Below are 18,400 nucleotides of genomic sequence, written 5' to 3' on the forward strand. Positions count from 1 at the left end.
GAGGGTGGGTCAGGATGGACCAAGCCCCAGGACAGGGGAACTGAAGCCCAGAGGGGTTTAAGGGATGGAGATGGGGGTGACATTGCCTCTGGGACCCTGCACAGCCCCCCAGCCTTCCCATGGCTGTCCACGCATGCATGGGGATGAGTCACCACTAAAAAAAACTAAAAAAAAAAAAGGATTTGCAGGAGGAACAAATCCTTTTTTACCTCTGTGAAGCACCTGTAGGATTAAGACAATGCTGGTTATATAAAAGGTGAAGGGTGGATTTTAGCATTATTGTTATTATTAATAGTTATTTATTATGCTTCCTCACTGTTCCATTACTCTGACAGGTGTATTCTGGGGAGATTTGGGGAGAAGAAGGTGGTTTGTTGTAGGGCTGGTGCACAGTGATGCACCATTTGCTTTGTCTTCCCCCAAAGCAGCAGGGCCCAAAGTGGACCATGCAAAAGCACTGGTGAGGAGACACAACGGGGACAAGGACTCTGGATTTTCTCCATTATGGCTGGTTTGTGATGATTTTGGGTGGATTCTCTCCCTCTCCTGCTTCTGGCTGGTCACATTTTCAAGGCCAGGTTGGGCAGGGCCTCAAGCAACCAGGTCTGGCAGAAGGTTCCCTGCCCATGGCAGGGCCTGGAATGAGATGAACTTTAAGTTTCCTTCCAACCCAAACCATTAAATGTTTCTGGCATTCTATGATTCCCTTCCCAGGGGCATTCTGGTGGTCAATGGATGCTCACAGAGAGGCTGGATCCCTCTGCTGAGTGCAGGTGACCCTGGGCCACCCACCTTCACCCACCTCCCACAGCAGCTGACAACGTGTTTCCACTCCCCCCCCTCCCCTGCCTCCTCCACTGAAAAGCCTCTCTCCCATTCATATCCATTTTAAAAGAAAACACACAATCAATAGTCTCTCAGGCTGGAATTTCATTAAGGTTTTCATTGCACTCGCTATCGATTGGCAGCAGGGCTGGGAGCTGCACGGAGCTGATGCTGAGCCCTGCCTGCTCTGGGACCCCCCCAGACCACCCTAAAGGGAAAGGGCCATGCAGAGGGTGTGGCTGCTCCCATGCAGGCAGCAGAAAGCCCAGAATCCCAGCTTTTACTAGATTTTACCATCACTAAGAGCAAAACCAGGAGCCCAGGGAAGGGCTGGCATGCTGGGGTTCCTTTCATGAACCAAAACAAATGCTTTGTGATTGCAAAGGCTTTGCTACACAACAGGCTCTCTCCTGCCTTCCCTCCACGGGATGCTGCTTGTTTCAGGATGTGTAAAACCAGGCTGGAATGCTTGGCCTTGCTTCCACCCAACACGGGGGCTGCAAGTAAAGAACACCCAGAGCTCTGAGTGTGGAAGGGCTCGCTTTGCTCCGCTGCTGGTCTGTCACTTGGAAAATCAAGTGAAAAATCCCAACCTCTAAAAGGGCTCTGTGGGCTAATTTTAGGTCTGGGCCTTGACCAGAGAGATTTACAATAATTGCCAGGGTGAAAGTTTAACTTCTGCCTCGACTTTTCTCAGCAATCCCCAAGGAACCGCATTCTGCTGTGCAAGGAGCATCCCCGGGCCAGCTCCCCAAATTGCCTTTTTAAGGCTTTAGTTTTAAGCCAAACCCACAGGCTGCCTTCAACGGGACAAAAATCCTTCACGAGTCCCAGTCTGCAGCTGGTGGGAGCTCCTGTGGATGGGGATGAGCTTTGGCTCAAATCCTTGTCCCATTTTTTGGCTGTGCTCACCCCTGTGCCAACCCTCAGACACAGAGCAGAGCCCCCATGGCCACCCCTGCTCCCTGTTCCTACTCAGCCCTAAACCTTTTTAACAGGACCAAAGCAGAACACAGTGATCACAGTGATTGTAGAACCACGGCCTTTCTGCTCTGCTAAATGATTTAAAACTGGTGGTGAATAAACCTAATATCTGCCCTCTCCTGCCAATTCTCATTACTCCGGGACTCCCTCGGAGCGATTAGCTGCTTTAAAAAAAAAAAAATGCTGGAAGGAATCAAACGAGTGGCTCAGCCAGCGCTGGGGAGGGCTGCTGGCAGCATCCCGGCTGGAGCGTGATGTGCCCTTGAAATCCTGTGCCCGGAGGCATCCGGCATCCAGCGGTGCCAGCCCCGGCAGGGCAGCGCGCCCTCCGCAGAGCCCGCAGCTCCGGCTCCATCCTCGCCGCGTCCCGGCTGGCTGGGGGGATCCGGGCAGCTGGGACCGCCGTGCTGTGCCTGATTATCCAGCAAAACCCTCGTGCTGTGAGGCCACAAAACGCTGGTGGAGAGGGGAGGTGAAGGGGTTTGAGAGCATCCCGGGAAAAGCCTGGAGGGGAGTGCCAGCCCAGCCATGAAGCCGTTGCGGGCAGGCACGGCAATGCCGGGTACGTGTGCGAGCTGTCAGCCAGGCAGACAGGCCCCAGGCATCTCCCGGGCTGTCACAGCTGCAAATTGTCCAGGAGCAATCCCTAATGGGATGTAAGGGGAGGATTTGTTGGAGGAAGATGTCACAGGGATGAAAGGGGAAAAGAGAGGAAACCTGGAGAAATAGCGGTTTGGGTTTGTGTTTATTTGTGGAGGAGAAATTGTTTTAAAATGTCCTTTGGTGTGTTGGGGAAGGCAAACAGGCAGTGACAGCCCAGCCACGGGGCTGGAGGAGCCTTCACTGATGGGAACACCTTGATGTGCAAATTCCCTTCTCCTGCTCACCCTGCATCTCAGGATTTACCTTTGAGAGGGAGCAAAGCCCTTTCCTTTCAACACAAAAACTGTGTTTAATATTTCCTCTGTGACCTGAGCATTTTCTTCCCCAGTGTGTTTGTGCAGCCCTGGCTGAGTGACGCTCTCCCAGGATGACCTCAGAGATGGACAAGCCCAACCACAGACCAGAACAAAGCCAGACCAGCTGAAATTCCCTGGGGGAGGATGTACAAACTGAAAGGGATACAAAACCAGGAACAAAACCCATCCTCATCTTTCTGTGGGATAACCAGTGGAGTGGATGGAGATGGAGAGCACCAACTGAGGCAGGAGCTGTGCTGGAGAATGGTCAGCCAGCTCTCAGCCTCACTTCACCCCACATCCCTTCTGTGTGCACACAGCCTGTCCCTCACCACATGATGGCTCTTCTGTGCTCCAAACATCTGTCCAGGATTGTGTTCAGAGACCTCTCAGTGTCTGACTCAGATGGGAGGGAGGAATATTTGGGGTTGATGAGTGGGGAGGGGGTGCAATCCTACTGTCAGGTGGAAAAAGGGTTCAGGGCTTGATCCTTCTGCATCGCTGATGGTGCTGGGAGAAGAATCAGGAGCAAAAAGGGGGTGTTCAGCTCTGTATCAGCAGACACAATTCAACATTTTCCATCTTACAGTGGTTTGTTCTGCCTGATCTTGGTGCCTCCAAGAAGAAGTCTCTCCTGCTGCATGCTGCTGGGATGGAGCTCTCTGGGCCCTTGGAATGCACCAGCAGGATCTGTTTGTTCTCTCTCTGCCTCCTGGAAGTGTGTCTGAAGGGAGATGGGTGCACCCCAACTTTCTCAACTGACCCTCTAATTCTATTTTATTTATGTATTTTTTCCTGCTACAAAATCACAGAAAAAGCTGAGTTAGGGACCCACCATCGAGTCCAACTCCTACCCCTGTACAGGGCCATCCCCAAGAGTCCCCTCCCTGTACCTGAGAGAGGATTGTCCAAACAGCACCACCTCCGAGGGCACCTCCTTCCCTCCCCCGGGGGAAGCCACCGGAGTCTGGCTCTGCTGCTGCTGCTGCTCTTCTTCCTCCTGCTGATGCAAATGAAAGGCGATGCTGTGGCTGAGCTCCAGCCCCCTCCCGGCACCTGCTGGCAGAGCTCAGGTGCGGAGCTCGCCGAGCGTGCAGTGCTGTGAGCAGAGCCCCGTGTCGGGGCAGGCACTCCCACACCATTCCTTGTGCTGGGGGGATGTGAACTGGGGCTGCAGAACTGAAACTTTAGCAAAAAAAAAAAAACAAAAAAAACCCAAACCACAGCGTGTTTGCTCCTGGCTCCTCTCACCGCAGGGCTCTGCTCCCCATGGCTGGGCTGGCCCTGCTGGGGTGAGCAGGTCTGTGTCTCTCCCAGGGGAACAGGCACCTTCTGCACCTTCCCTTGCCAGCCACCTCCTGTTCCTGCAGGCAGAGGTCAGAGGTTATCAGCTGCTTGTGGGTTGTCTCTTAAATATCCCTTTTCTTTGTGCTGCTCTGCTCTGCCTGAGAAATGGTGTCAGAGGCTTTGTTCTGCCTGCACAGAGACCACGGAGGAAAAGGCTCCAAAAACCTCCCCACACCCTTCTGTGGCTGTGCTGCCTGGCCAGGGGGGGTTTCCAGGACCATCACCCTTCAGTCACCTCCTGCAGATGCTCCTGTTTGTCCTCCTGCCTGGGGACAGCCTGGGACTCCTGCCCCTGCCCCACAGCCAGCATGGTGGAGCTGGGCACCTCATGACCACATCCCTGGGGCTGTGCCAGGTCACATCCTCCCCCTTTGCTCTTTCTGGGTGTCACAGAGCTGTGGATTCCCTCGATGCTGCTGCTCCAGAATCCCGTTTTCCCAGAGGTCCCTCTGCAGCCTCCAGCCAGCAAGAGCCAAACCCCTGGAGATTTCAGGCATAGAAAAAGGGCTTTCACCTTCCCCACGTGCACACACTGCAGCAACAGCAGCTCCTTGCACCTGGAAACCTTGGGGAAAACTGTGCTGCTCCTGCTGGCAGAGGATCTTGGCTGTGCAGGATCCTCTCCCCAGAATTTCTTGTTGTGCTGGTCCAAGTGGCTTTTTCTTTGCAGTTTTCCAGGGTTTTGCTTTTCCTACAGGCTGGAAAAATGCCCTTCTGTCAACCTTGGCTTTGAAGCAGCCCCATGCTGCTGGGTCAGGCTGGCCATGGTGTTCCTGCAGTGCCCAGCTCCCTGCAGCAGCTCTGAATGCTCCCTTGCACGTGTGTTCAATAAAAAAAAGGAGGAAAAAAAAAAAGAAGCATTAAATATTAAAGGAAAAACCATCGTTGCCTGGACTCAGAGCAGCTCTTAAAAATGTTAGCAGCTCCAAAATCCCAACCTTCCTTTGGCTTTGAAAGCTTCCATCTTTGCAGCAGCATGTGGGGAGCTGGGCAAGGTGTGTGTGAGGAGCAGGGCTGGTGGGCAAAGTGTCCCTAAAGAAGTTTCCAGAATGAAGCCACATGGCCCAAAGCAGCAGCCAGGGAAATTCCATAACCCTGTGAACCTTCAGGGGCTGGTATGTGGAGAGGAACTGGGAAAAAGCCCTGGAAAATCCCAGTTCTATGCCAGGGCACTGGGAGGTGGCCAGCGAGGGCAGATTGTGCCACCCCAGAGGAGGGGACACCACGCAGGGACAGGACAGGTGCCATCCTACCCCCAGGCACTTGGGTTCTGCTCCTGGGGGAGGTGTTGGAGTCCCCTCCATCAGGGGGGCTGAGGGGTTTTTTCTCTGCAGGGGAATGGCAAAGCCTTCCCTGCTCCCATCCCAATCCCAGTCCCAGTCCCTGGGCTGGTGGGATGCTCCCTGGGATCAGGCTGCAGACGGGAGGGTTTGCACAACAAAACCAGGTTTTTAAGGCAAGGAGCCCTTTCCTGGCTGGGCAGGGGGCTAAGAGGATGTTGCACTGCATATTCCCTGTTGCCCAAAAGTGAAGGCTTTGGGGAACATCAGTGGGATCATTCCTGAGGGTCCAGCCCAGAGCCCTCCTCTCCCTGTGCCTGAACACCCTCCCAGCCACTCTAAACACCCTCCCAGCCACTCTCCCTGTGCCTAAACACCCTCCCAGCCATTCTAAACACCCTCCCAGCCGTTCTCCCGGTGGGAAATGAAGGGCAGGGTCTGTGGTGACCCTCTGGCACTGGCTGCTGTCCCCACAGGGCTCCCTTGCAGAGGGTCCTTGCCCCTTCAGCATTCCCAGTGCCAGCGTGGCATTTCCACCTCGTGTGCCTCATTTGGGTTTCCCTGCCTCAACGGGAACAAGGCTTTTGGGGTGGGGGGAGCGAGGGGAAGATCCCTCCCTTTGCTTCCCCTGGGAGCTGGAAAAGCCTGTGCATCTCCAGGGAGACTCTGTCAACAAGGAGCAGAGGGAGGGAGCAGAGGGAGGGAGCAGAGGGAGGGAGCAGGGGGTTCTCCATCTGCTGCAGCAGCTCCGGCCCCGGCCTGCTGTCAGATGTCTCACACAACAGGAAGCAATAAAACACAAATTACCAGCACGGGGGAGTCTCTTTCTCCTGCTGGACAGTGGGGTGTTGCCCAGAATCCCACTCAGGGGTGGCTGTTAATGGAGTTAGGGGGCTCAGGTGTTATCAGAGCTCGTGGCAGAGGTGCCCAGCTCTGCTGCAGCAGGGGATGGTGCCAGCCCATGGCTGGGATAACCCTGCTGTGATTCCCACATTCTCCCCCATCCCTCTGCTGGCTGCTGTCCCCTCTCCCACGGGACTGGGTGTCCCAGCATCCCTGGCCAAGGGACTTCCCAGCATCTTGGAAGCAGCCCATCCCCAGCCAGCAGCTCTGCCTGCTCCGGGGGGCAGGGAGGAGACGAGAGGGGGATGGCCCGTGGGTTGCAGTGGTGCTCACCCTTGGATGGCAATTCCTGCCTGAACTGGAGCAGGGCTGCAAGACAGATGTTCAGCTGTGATTTAAAGGCATCCAGGGCTGCAGATGCAGCAGCACCATTTCCCTACCTGCTTGTAGTTGTTAGGAAAATGAATCCACAAACACCAGAGGTTTATGTCCAAAAAGGAAACAGAGGAGTCCTTTTACTTTATTCCAATAAAGGGAGAGGCCATGGGGCATTCCCCTGGGATCTCTCCAATTTTTGGAGGATGCAGCCTCCCTTTTTATCCCAATTTCCCAGCCACATTTCCCTTCTCTCTTTCCCCATTGGCTGAGGCACTTGAGAGGTTCAGACTTCCCAGAATACCCGATCCCAAAGATTCCCCTCTAATGTACAATTCTCCCTTTTAATTTTTAATTCTTATGGAATTTAGGGGTTTTTCTTCCCCATTGTTTCTTTCATCTCTCAATGTCTAATTTCATTTATCAGCAAACCTACAGTTTATTTATAAAAGCAAATACCTTTTTCCATTCATCAATCAGTGGAATCCTTCCCATTGTTTCTTTTATCACCCAGTGCTGGTTTTATCAGCCAGCAGACCCACAGCTTGTTTGGAAAGACAAATCCACTATTCCTCCCATAGTGGATAATTAAAGCCACTTTTCCAGAAATAAGTACCTGGCCAGGTTCCTGCTGCCAGATTCCCAAACCCTTTATGTGTGACCTCCTTTCCCCCACAGGGGCTGTGCCCATGCCTTTTTGGAGACACCCAACCAGCTTTTCCCTCCTCCTGCCTGGCTGTGTCCGTGCCCTGCCCCTGCTCTGTTTTCCCCCAGTCTCGCCGGGCACACCCTGAGCTGGAATTGCCCCGGGCTGGCTCTGCCCCTGGTTGTGTCCGAGCTCCTTTCCTGCCGGAGTCTCGCTGCCATCCTGCTGCAGCCCCGCTCGGAGCCATCGATCCCCATCCCCATCCCCAGCCGGTGCCTGCCCTGCCACAGCGGCTCCCGGCAGGAAACCTTTCGGAAATGGCATTATTGGTGTTTTATAGCGCTGCAATCAGTGCTGCTGCATCTGCTCCTTTCTGCAGCTGCCTCAATCCAATCCTGGGCTGGGATCATCCTGGCAGTGATTTCTCTCTCTTGTCCCCTTTGCCCACGGCAAAAACTGAACTTGTGACCCAGATGTGAGCAGCCTGTTATCTCGTTAGCCAGCCCAGCTTCCCCAGGAGCCTTTTATTAGCAGATAAACCCCCAAAATCCAGGCTGGGTCTCTGAGATGGGCTGGGAGATTCGCAGGTTAAACAGATAGAAAAAGCACAGGTTTGCCCATAATTATTTTCCTGAATATCTGTCGATACTAATTAAAATCGTTTCCCATAATTAAATTTAAAACAGCAAGGGAGAGCAAGGGGTCGCTGAAATCCTTTTCTTTTGAATCACTCAGGGATAAAAGGGGTTTTCAAATCAAATTAGTCAAAAAACCAATTCCCATTTTCTCCCCCTGCCTCCAAGAGAGGGACAGATTGTGGGGTGCTTTGGGGCTGCCCTCTGAGCCAGGCTGGAAATGGGGTTTAGGGGGTGCTGGGGCCCAGGGCTGTGGCTCTGCAGGTGGCTGTAAGGAGAATTCAGTGTGTCCCCAAAACCCAGCCCAGCCAGTGAGACCCCAGAGCTGGATCAGGCAGGGAATGAGGAACTGGCTGTGCCCTAAATCCCTCAGGTGCCAGGACAACAAGGACAGTGCTGTCCCCTCCAGGAAAACCCTGCCCAGGCTGAGCTGGTTTGGAGCCCTTGCCCAAAGTTGGGACCCCTGCTTGCTTTAATTCATGCACGATGCCATTTTTCTGGAGGAAAGGGGTTTGGACACAGCACTTCCAAGCTTGGCTGGGGATACCAGGAGGTGTTGGGGGCTGGAGGAGCCATCCCCCTGTGCCAGGACACCCCTCACACACAGGACATCTCCCGAGGCACCAAAAGTGCAGGATTTTGTTTGGCCCTGAGCAGGAATATCCCACTGTCCTGGCACACTCTGCTCTGCCTGGCATCACCAGGATCCCCTGGGGCCCAGCACCTCCAGCACAGCTCTGGGAAGCAGCTCTGAAGACTTGGCTGAGGCTCTGGGCAGTGACCCCAGCGCCCTGCCCAGCTCAGGCTTTCCCTGCTCAGGACACAGGGCTTGGCAGCCAGAGCTGGGCTCCTGGGGACACTGGGACATCCCTGGGCTCCTGCAAGGTCCCCAGGGCTGGGTGAGCCAGCTGAAGGGAGCAGGGCCATGCCATGGCAGTGGGAGCTGCTGGAAGCTGCAAAACTGAGATCAGGAGAGAAAACAACAACCCAAAATCAACCCCTGCCCTCCCCTGGAGGGATTTTGGGACAAATGAGTGAGCTTGTCATTTTTATTTTGGATGGAAGGAGGTGACAGCTGTGCCTGAGGGACAAGATTCAGCAGCTCCAGGGGACTGGCAAGACCCAGGTAAAAAAACCTCTGGCACAGAGGCCCCTCGTGGTGGGGGGACAGCTCCTGGCCCTGCCCAGCCCCCCTTGCACAAAGAAGCTGTGCCTAAAGCCCAAAGCAGCCCAGCTCTGCCAGGCTGGGCCTGCTGGGGTCTCCCAGGGCTGGAAAAGCCAGGAAAAAGGAGGCAGAGGAAGAGGGGGATGGTGAGCAGCTCACCAAAATTAGCCACCGTCCAGCTGGAGTGCCTGTGCCAGCAGCCAGGCGGGGACACCCAGAATATCTCAGGGTTTGGAGCTGCCTGGGCTCAATTCCCGTGGTCCCTCCATCCCCAGAGGCTTTCCCAGGCCCCTGGGATGCTGGTGTTGATGGCAGCTGGGACGTGGCTCCAGCACATGGGGACAGAGGTCCTGCCCTCCCCGGCGCTGCGAGACATCGCTGCCTTTAGCTGCTGTAATGGGTTTCTAAAATTAGCTGCACGCTCTGCCCTTGGACTGGAGCAGGACATTTCTCAGTTGTTTAATATCAAAAGTCCAAAAAAATAAAAAAGGAAACAGAGCACAAAAGCCAGCCAGTCAATGCATGGCTAAGTTTATTTTATCACTTGTCCAACAGAACTCGACATCTATTTTAAGTCATTTATGAGGAGTACAAGTGTGAATAGCTGCAGAAGTTTTGCAATTCCAAGACACCACATACAGCTGCTAAAAAAAGCAATTTTAACCTTCCCAACAAAGCCTCAAAAAGCAGCCCACCCTTCCCTAGATCATGTTTCCCATCTACTGATTTCAGGCAGCTAAAGCTCATCTCCCCCAGACCTGAAGTGGATTGGTTTATGCAGAGGGCCCCAGCCATGGCAGCATCACCCCCTCACTGCTTCCCTTCCACGTGGGCTCAGTTTTCCCTGTGCTGAGCAGGACAGGTGCAGGTTGGTCCCTCAGGGTTTATCCCTCCCTTCAATTTATGAGTATTTTACATTTTGCCATTGGCCAGGGCTCCTATAAATAAACCCTGGCTGCCCGTGGCAGATGTGAGACCTTTCCCTGCCTGCACGCTCTGTTAGAGGCCCTGGCTCCCAGCAACTGGAATGGCAATGGATGGGAGTCTGCAATGAAATATTAATTGGGAACAATGCTGCCCTCCTGTCCAGAGGGGAATTTTAATTGAGGGCCACGTTAAGCTAACACCTTCCCTCACCACGTGGTCACAGCAGGAAGGAGAGATTGCTGGGACCTGCTCTTTTTAATTGGAGCATCTCTTATTACTCCTGTCTCCTCAAACCAACCCAAATTAGCAGCCCAGTGTTCATCACCCAGCAAACCCAACCACCAGCAACTGCTTGATTTGACTTGTGGTTTCCTAAGAGGCAGAAACATCTCAGCAAGGAGAGTCTGGAGCATCCCTGTGAGGTCAGGCCTGACCAGCAGCACCTCCCTTCATGCCCTTCAATTCCCAAGCTATTCCCAATTATTCCCAGACTGAGGTCAAGAAGGGCATCTGTGAGTGCCCAGCAGCACGGGCAGGAGATGCCCAGAGCTGGAGCAAAGCAGGAATTCTCACATAGCACAACACCTGGAAATGCAAGCTCAGGAGGAAGCTTTTCCTCCCCATTTCTGGCTGGGTTCAGCCCACCCAGTGCTGCACCCAAACAGGGTGGAGAGAGATGGGCTCTGGCAGGAGGGGCACCTCTGATCCTGCATCTTCCATGTGTTTTGGAAAGCATGGGAACTGCTGCAGCACTTCCAGGGCTGGAAAATGATTCTCCCTTAGCTGAGGCTTTTAATTTCATGGGTGGGAGAGGGGGGGATCACTGCCTTCATCCTACAGAGCAGAAAGCAAAGCCACAGCAAAGCAGCGGGGACAGCTCCTGCTGCGGGGCCGTGTCCAGCTGTCACTGCCACATGCCAGCCACGTCCCCGTTCTTGTGGAACTCGTGGAGGTGATCAGCATACCTGGGGAGAGGGCAGAGCCACGTTAACCTGCAGCCAGCCCCGAGGGGCTCGGGCAGCCCAGCCCCAATTCCAAGGGGTCATTCCTTGAGGACAAGCACTGTGCTCTGCTCCAGCCAGGCCAGCAGGGACCTGGAGCCATGGCTCGGGTCTGACACCCCCCAGGTCTCCAGGATCAGGTTTCTAAACCTTTCTTACACACCTTGATCAGGATTGCTCCTGGGCAGGGGCTGCCTGCAGGAAAGGCTTTGGAGAACCCAACACAAGCGGGTGCCCCTTTCCATGAGCATTTTCTCCCCCCTCCCTCACTGGGTTTAAAGCCCAATTATCTGGCCTTGTTTCCAGCCCAAAAAATCTTCTGCAGACCACCAAGCCCCCCACCACGGGCTGGCCCAGCCTGTCCTCACTCACTTCTTAGCACAGAAGGCGGAGCAGTCCCGGCCCACGCTCTCGCTCCAGGCGGTTTTGTAGAGCACCTGCAAGGGAAGGAATGGGATCAGCTCTGCTCCCACCCCCATCCCAGCCCCTCCCCACTGCAGCCTGGGCCACTGCTGGGCCAGCCTGGCCCTGCCATGCCATCCTGAGAGGGGCTTGTGACAGGGGTGTGCAGGGACAGGACAAAGGGATGGCTTCAAACTGACAGAGGGCAGGTCCAGGTGTGATACCAGGGAGGAATTCTTCCCTGGCAGGGTGGGCAGGCCCTGGCACAGGTGCCCAGAGCAGCCGTGGCTGCTCCTGCATCCCTGGCAATGCCCAAGGCCTGGCTGGACAGGGCTGGGAGCAGCCTGGGACAGTGGAAGGTGTCCCTGCCATGGCAGGGGGTGGCTCTGGAGGATTTTTAAGGTCCCTTCCCACCCAGGCTGTGACTCTGTGGTCACCAGCACGGGGAACCCCAGTGTGCTGCAGGGGCTGCCCTCAGGATGGTCAGGATGACCTTTCCCAGTGGGTTATTTTTACTGGGCCAGTGCTGCTGTGGCTGGGGTGGTTTGGGATAAGGCTCAGGGCTGCACATGGATGGAGATGTATTTTTGGAACAGGCTTAAGGAAGGTCAGTGCTTGGCTTGGCTCCTTTTTGCCTTCGTGCCTCGGTGTTCCCTCCGCAGAGCCGAGGTCTGAGGAGGCAGGAGGCAGTGCTGGGGTTTGGGAAGGGGGAGAATCCCTCCCATCCCTCCCATCCCAGGAGCTGACTGGTTCAAGCCCTGGGGATTTGTAAGCTGCTGTCACCAGGGAATCACCCTGAGCACACAAACACCCACAGCAAACCCAAACCAGGGCTCTTTGGAATCTCCCAGGATCAGGGGCAGAGATGTCGCTGTGGGGATGGAGGAGCAGGGGCTTCCTCCACTCCCCTGTGGCACACACAGCTCATCCCCAGCCAGGCAGTGCTGGGTGCTGGATTTCAGGCTCTTTTGTGTCTAGATGATGTAAGATCATTCCAGCCATGTAATATTTATGAATTCTCCTTTTTTTTTTTTTTTTTTTTCTGGGGTTAGAGCTTTAAAGTTTAATGATGTTTAACTTTTTATTTCCTTTGCTCTTTTTCTCACCAAAATAACTTTGAGAGCAGGACAGAAATATTGTTCTGATTTGGCTTTCATCTCACTTCCTTGTTTAATTATTGATGATTTGTTTGGCTTTTTTTTCCTCCCTGAAATGACAAATAAACTCCCAGAAACTGTGCAAGGATACAGGAGGTGTTTGCACCATGACAAACTCCCAGGAGATTTGGGCTGATAAAGCCTCCACTCCTCCCAAACCTTTGCTTCTCCACTTCCAACCCTAATGGGAAAACTGGAAAACCAGAGAAAAATGGAGCCACAGGGCATGTCAGGAGCATGGGCAGAGCCAGAGCTCATCCCTGGAGAGGCAGCAAATGAACCCCACTGAGCTGGAGGTTAGGGATGCACCCAGGAATAGGATCCACATGGTCTAGAACCAGGCAGTGTGGGCTCAGGGGCATGTATTTAATTCCTAAATTCACTTGTGGTATTAGATTAATAATAATTAACCCAAATTTTGCTCCCCACCAGGCAGAGGCTTGCTTGGCAACACATTAAACTCCGTGGGAGCTCCTGGCATGGCAGCACCACGACCCCATGGCTGACCCCAGGAGCAGCATGAGCACACAGACAGCTCCCAGCTCCTGCCCTTGGGCAAGGCTGTGCCCACCCAGGGTGGGATTTCCACCCTGTGGAGCCGAGGGGAGACCCCCTGGCACGTCCCTGTCCCTCAGCTGTGCCTGCAGAGCCACTGACACAGCAGCTGCAGCTCTCTGGCTTGGCACAGCACCTCAAACCAGCCCTGGAGGGGAGGACAGGATGTTTGATCTCAGTGCCCACCCCCCTGTGCCACCCCCTCACCAGGAAGACGAGGCAGTGCAGGAGCAGGGTGTAGAAGAAGGCCACGGTCCGAGCGGTCTTGTTGGACAGGATGAGCCTTCCCTGTGGGAGAGCAGAAAGGAGAAGCCCAGGTGAAGGTGGCTCACTGGGAGCAGCTGCCCTCAAATAGCCTTGGAGAGACCCTGGCCAGGACTGGGAGCCTGTCCCTGCACAAACAGGCAGGGAGGTGGTGTTTGCCACCCACCTGTGCCCAGCTCTGTGCCCTCCTTCAGAGGGGCTGCACAGGTGCCAACACCCTCAGCCCAAGGTGGATCCAGTGTGGGCTTTCCCCCACTGAAAACCCTGCTGGGGGTTTTATTCTGAGTTGCTTTAGCCCAGCTCTCTCCAGCAGCTCTCCCTGCTCCTGCTGTGCCAGCCCTGCCTCGGTGCCTGCTCCTCAGAGGAGCCCTGGCAGTAATTAAGCTTTGCACATTTTTAATTCCTGAGCTCAAACAACTTTGTGATTTGCAGCATCCCCTCGTTGCCTCCTGAGCAGGGCACTGGAGCCAGGGCTGTGTTGGTGCTCCCAGAGCTGGCCCTGGTGTCCCCTTGCTCTGGCTCTGCAAGCTCTGTCCCAAAAGCTTTGCTCTCCACCCTTGCAGAGCCACCCCACGGGGCTGGAAACCTGTGGGGTCAGGATGAACCACCCCCCACCCCTCATTTTGGAGAGGCCACTGAGCCACAGGCAGACCCTGATGATGCCTGAGCCCTCTGGGCACACCACACCAAGATCCCAGTGGGAAAACCTTCCTGGCCATCCCTTCAAAAGCACGAGAATCAGGAGCAGCAGAGGAGTGCCTTGCACAGGACGGGTCCTGCCCTCCTCCACAGCCTCCCTTTATTCCTGCTCTAACCCAGGGACTCATTATGGACACAAGCACATTCCCCAGACACCAGGCAGGCTTTCCAAAGCTGGCATTAAAACCCACAGATCTCCCACCAAACCCATTCCGGGCTGAAATCGTCTTTGCTATTCACGGCCACGGCGGAGGCTGCTGGAACAAACAAGATTATGTTCTTAAAGATTCCCAAGGAAGAACTCCCCTAAGTCAGGGTTTTTTTTTTTTTTGTGAATGCCTTTCATTAATTCTCCGTGGTGCTAGCACGCCACACAATCCATATTCATGTTGGCATTTGCTTGGTTTTTATGCAAATTTCAGCTCTGCCTTTATTGCAGGATATCTCTGTGTTCTCTGCAGCCCCACGTTCACCCCCCTTGTGCTGGAGAGCTGGGGGTTAACTCAGCCAAAACCCCATCCTGAGCCTGCTGCTAACGCCACAAGTTCCACTATAAGTCAGATTTCCTCAATAACCACATTTTTAGCTCAGAAAGTTATCCCCTAAGAGATGGCAGCCCAAGCTTGCAGTGGCAGCAGTCACCTCTGCTGCTGCAGGCACCACAGCTGCCCCAGGATTTCCCCTGGTGCTTTTTTGGGAGGAAGAGCCAGAGCAGGGAGGATCAGGGCTTGGGAAGGGGTTTTTAAGGAGAATGCACTAAGAAGCCAGTGTGGGGGGCAGAGATCTTCCCTGGAGTGCTGGGATCTTCCCTGCAGCCCCTCACACTCCTCCTCCCCACATGTGTGGGGTGCTGGGGCTCTCTGGGGGTGTCTCCTATGCAGGAGGCTTTGTCCCTGGCTGGGGGGGCAGCCCTGAGCCCCACACCACTTTACAAACCAGAGGAGAGGTGCTTGGGACCATAGAACAGAATCAGAATTGTCCAAGTTGGAAAAGACCTCGGAAATCCTTGAGTCCAACCATCCCCCCAGCACTGCCAAGCCCACCACTGAACCACGTCCCCAGGTGGGACCACGTCCCCAGGTGCCACATCTGCCTGTCCTTGAATGCCTCTGGGGATGGCGATGCCACCACTGCCCTGGGCAGCAAGGGAGGGAAGGGATGGCTCCTAACCCAGATTCCAGCATGGCCAGTGTGCTCTGCACCCTGCCCAGCACAGCAGGGAGGGCAGGGAGCCCTTCCCCTGCCCCAGAGCCCCGTTCCCCTGCAGGCACTGGGCTAAAATCCCCTCAGCAGAGCAGCCACTCACCATGCTCAGCGTGGCTTTATCCCAGGGACTGAGGCTCAGGTACTTCCTCTGGCGTTCCTACAAGGAAACCATACAAGATTTTGAGGCTCAGAGGGCTCATTTGGGGTTTGCCAAACACGGAAGGAGCTGTGTGCCCCAGGATGGTCCTCTTTGCCCTCCGCCCCCAGCCATCATCTGGGCACAGTGACTTTTATTTATTTGGTTTTGTTTTTGAAAGCAAAGGATGTTTGAGTGTGTTTCCTTCTATCAGAGCTCCCTGGATTTCATCTGGGCATGAAGGAGGGGCTGATGCAGAGGGAGGTGCTGGGGAGCCTTTCATACCTTCCTGCTGAAGGAGGAGAAGGGGTCCAGGCGTTCCTCGTACTGCGAGGAGTAGCGCTGCTCCGTGTCATCCCTGCTGCTGCCCTGGGGGAGCAAAGGCAGGGTGTGAGCCACAGGGACACCCAGCACAAGGACACAGCCCTGAGCTCCCCCATTTGGAAGAAAACATCCCCAAAGGATGGAGCAGCACAGCCCAGAGCTGACCCACGGGGCTGACAGCATCTGTCCCCTTCAGAAAGGAGAAGCATGGTAGGAGCTGTGGAATAAAGTCCTTTCTTCATAGAATTGTGGAATGGTTTTGGATTGTCTCAGTATTTTTGGGCCTTTCCATGAAAAAATTGTCACCTGTGTCATCCTCACAGAGCTCACCTGGGCTACTGCAAATCCCACCCTGAATTCCTCTGCTGCTGGGCCAGGCAGGAGGGAGACAGAGGTTCAGGAGGAGGAATCATTGTCCAAACACAGAGCTGTTATAGGCTGGGAAAAGGGCAAGGACAATGAAGAAAACCCCCTGAAAGAAGGGAAATATTTGGGTGGGTCCAGCCAGGATGGATTTTATACTCCTCCTGTAAAATTCCCCTTACACAGCCTCAGCTGCAGCGAGCCCCGAGGATGCTCCTGCAGCCTCCCTGCTCCTCCTTCCTCCACCTCTGCAGGAGCTGCAGATTGCACATCATTCCTGCCCAAATCCAGCCTGGGCACGGCCCATGCAGCCACCAGCCCTGGGCACAGCCTGCTGCAGGCTCTGGCTCCTTGCTCCAGGGCTGATTCCCTGTGCCACGTCCCAGCACGGCGCCGCTTTCCGCTCTGCTCAGCGCCCGCACTCCCCGAGGCCTTCCTGGATCTGCTCCTGCATGCAGAGGGCCCTGCCTGCTCCCACTGCTGGTGGTTACACCTCTGTGTAAACCTTTAGTAAGGCCTCAGACACTGCAACCCGACCCTGGGGTCACTGTGATGAGCCCAGAGCCCGATTTAGGGGCTTGGAGCTGCCACAGCCTGGCCAGTGCAGTGATCTTTGCCGAGTATTTTTAACGTGTCACATGTCCCATTAGGGGGTGAATTATGCAATCCCCTGCACGGCTGCCATGGAGGGCTTTGCTCTTTAGCTCATGGCAATGGCATTCAGGGGTTGCCTTGTGGCAGAGGATAAACATGGAGATGATATTCCACAGGAGAAAGGGGAAAAAATGTCAGAGGGGACGACCTGGCGTCATCACGGGGACAGAAAGAAAGGCACCAAATAAGGTCCCTCGAGCTGCAGGAGTTTCCCACCACCAAATGCTATTAAAATATCCCTCAACAAAACAGACTCGGTGCAGGCAGCAGGGAAAGGCAGCAGCCAGAGGGAAGGATGGCAGGGAATGGGTGTCCCCTCTGTGAGGGGCACTTTGGCATTTCTAAGGAAAGCCCGAGGTCAGCGGAGCCCGGCTGTGACAGGGAAGTGCTGGCAGTGCAAATCTCCCAGGCAGCAGCCTGAGCCTCCTGCAAACCCCCAGGGAGGAACCTCTGAGCAGAGCAGGCTGCAGCAAAGCCTGGTCCCCCTTCCCAACCTTCTCCTGGCATTACTGGGCTGATTTTGGGCTGGCTTCTTCTCTTTTGTCCTCTGGCTGCTCAGGGAGCAGCTCTCTCTGCTGGATACAAGAAGTTCAGGAATGAGCACAAGTGGGACAGGATGAATTATTTTCCAGGCTCTGCTGCAGGGGTTAAGTGCAGAAGGTCCCAGTTTAACCTCTGGTCAGGCAGAAGTATCCCCACTTGCCAGCAGTGAGCATCAGGGCAGCTCTGCTAGGGAGGAAATTTGGGCTTCTGGCTTTGAAGATGTCAAAGATCCCTCAGCACAGCTCCAAACTGCCTTCCTGGCAGGGAGAGCCTTTCCCACCCCAATTAGCTCCAATCCCATGCAGGCTGCACATTGGAAATGTGCAATTTCTGTGTCTGGGGGCTGCCTGTTGTGTGAGCCCAGCCCGAGGAGGGACAGACAGACGGACAGGTGGACACTCACCCGGCCAGGGTAGCTCTGCAGGAACTTGATCTTCTCGTAGAGCTTGATGTTGTCAGCTCTGAGGGTGTCCAGCTCGCTCTGCAGGGCGTGCACCGTGTGCTGCAGCATCCTGTTCTCCTGCAGGGGTGTGGAGGGACAATGGCATCCAGCCAGGGGGACCTGGGACATCCATCCAGGGGGACCTGGACATCCAGCCAGGGGGACCTGGGACATCCATTCAGGGGGGACCTGGGACATCCAGCCAGGGGGACCTGGGACATCCAGCCAGGGGGATCTGGGACATCCAGCCAGGGGGACCTGGGACATCCATTCAGGGGGGACCTGGACATCCAGCCAGGGGGACCTGGGACATCCAGCCAGGGGGATCTGGGACATCCAGCCAGGGGTGACCTGGACATCCAGCCAGGGGGACCTGGGACATCCAGCCAGGGGGGACCTGGGACATCCAGCCAGGGGGATCTGGGACATCCAGCCAGGGGGACCTGGGACATTCAGCCAGGGGGGACCTGGAGTATCCAGCCAGGGGAGACCTGGAGCATCCAGCCAGGGGGACCTGGGACATCCATCCAGGGGGATCTGGGACATCCATCCAGAGCTCAGTCCCTTTCACCCCAGGAATTAACCCCCCTGGCTATGAATTCAAATTGCAACTGTCCCAGGTGTGGCAGAAGGGGGTTCCCATCCTGACCCATTAAGAAGCCAAAGAA

At 55.1% G+C, this 18,400-nt stretch overlaps 2 protein-coding genes across 2 annotated transcripts in view; one reads left to right on the forward strand and one right to left on the reverse strand.

Annotated features, from left to right (window-relative positions):
* ALKBH4 (alkB homolog 4, lysine demethylase) overlaps window positions 1-18,400 on the forward strand; it is a 150,266-nt gene that overhangs the window by 60,835 nt on the left and 71,031 nt on the right. The window lies entirely within an intron of this gene.
* Window positions 9,575-18,400, reverse strand: part of CUX1 (cut like homeobox 1) — a 268,416-nt gene continuing 259,590 nt past the window's right edge. The window contains exons 18-23 of the mRNA XM_050981835.1: window positions 17,694-17,810; window positions 15,692-15,775; window positions 15,371-15,427; window positions 13,309-13,389; window positions 11,360-11,424; window positions 9,575-10,951 (exon numbers count right to left, since the gene is read on the reverse strand). Coding sequence (XP_050837792.1) covers window positions 10,891-10,951; window positions 11,360-11,424; window positions 13,309-13,389; window positions 15,371-15,427; window positions 15,692-15,775; window positions 17,694-17,810 — 465 coding nt within the window. The 3' untranslated portion in view covers window positions 9,575-10,890. The remainder of the gene's footprint in view (window positions 10,952-11,359; window positions 11,425-13,308; window positions 13,390-15,370; window positions 15,428-15,691; window positions 15,776-17,693; window positions 17,811-18,400) is intronic.

This window comes from Serinus canaria, chromosome 19 (assembly GCF_022539315.1).
Source record: "Serinus canaria isolate serCan28SL12 chromosome 19, serCan2020, whole genome shotgun sequence".
Taxonomy (NCBI): Eukaryota; Metazoa; Chordata; class Aves; order Passeriformes; family Fringillidae; genus Serinus; species Serinus canaria.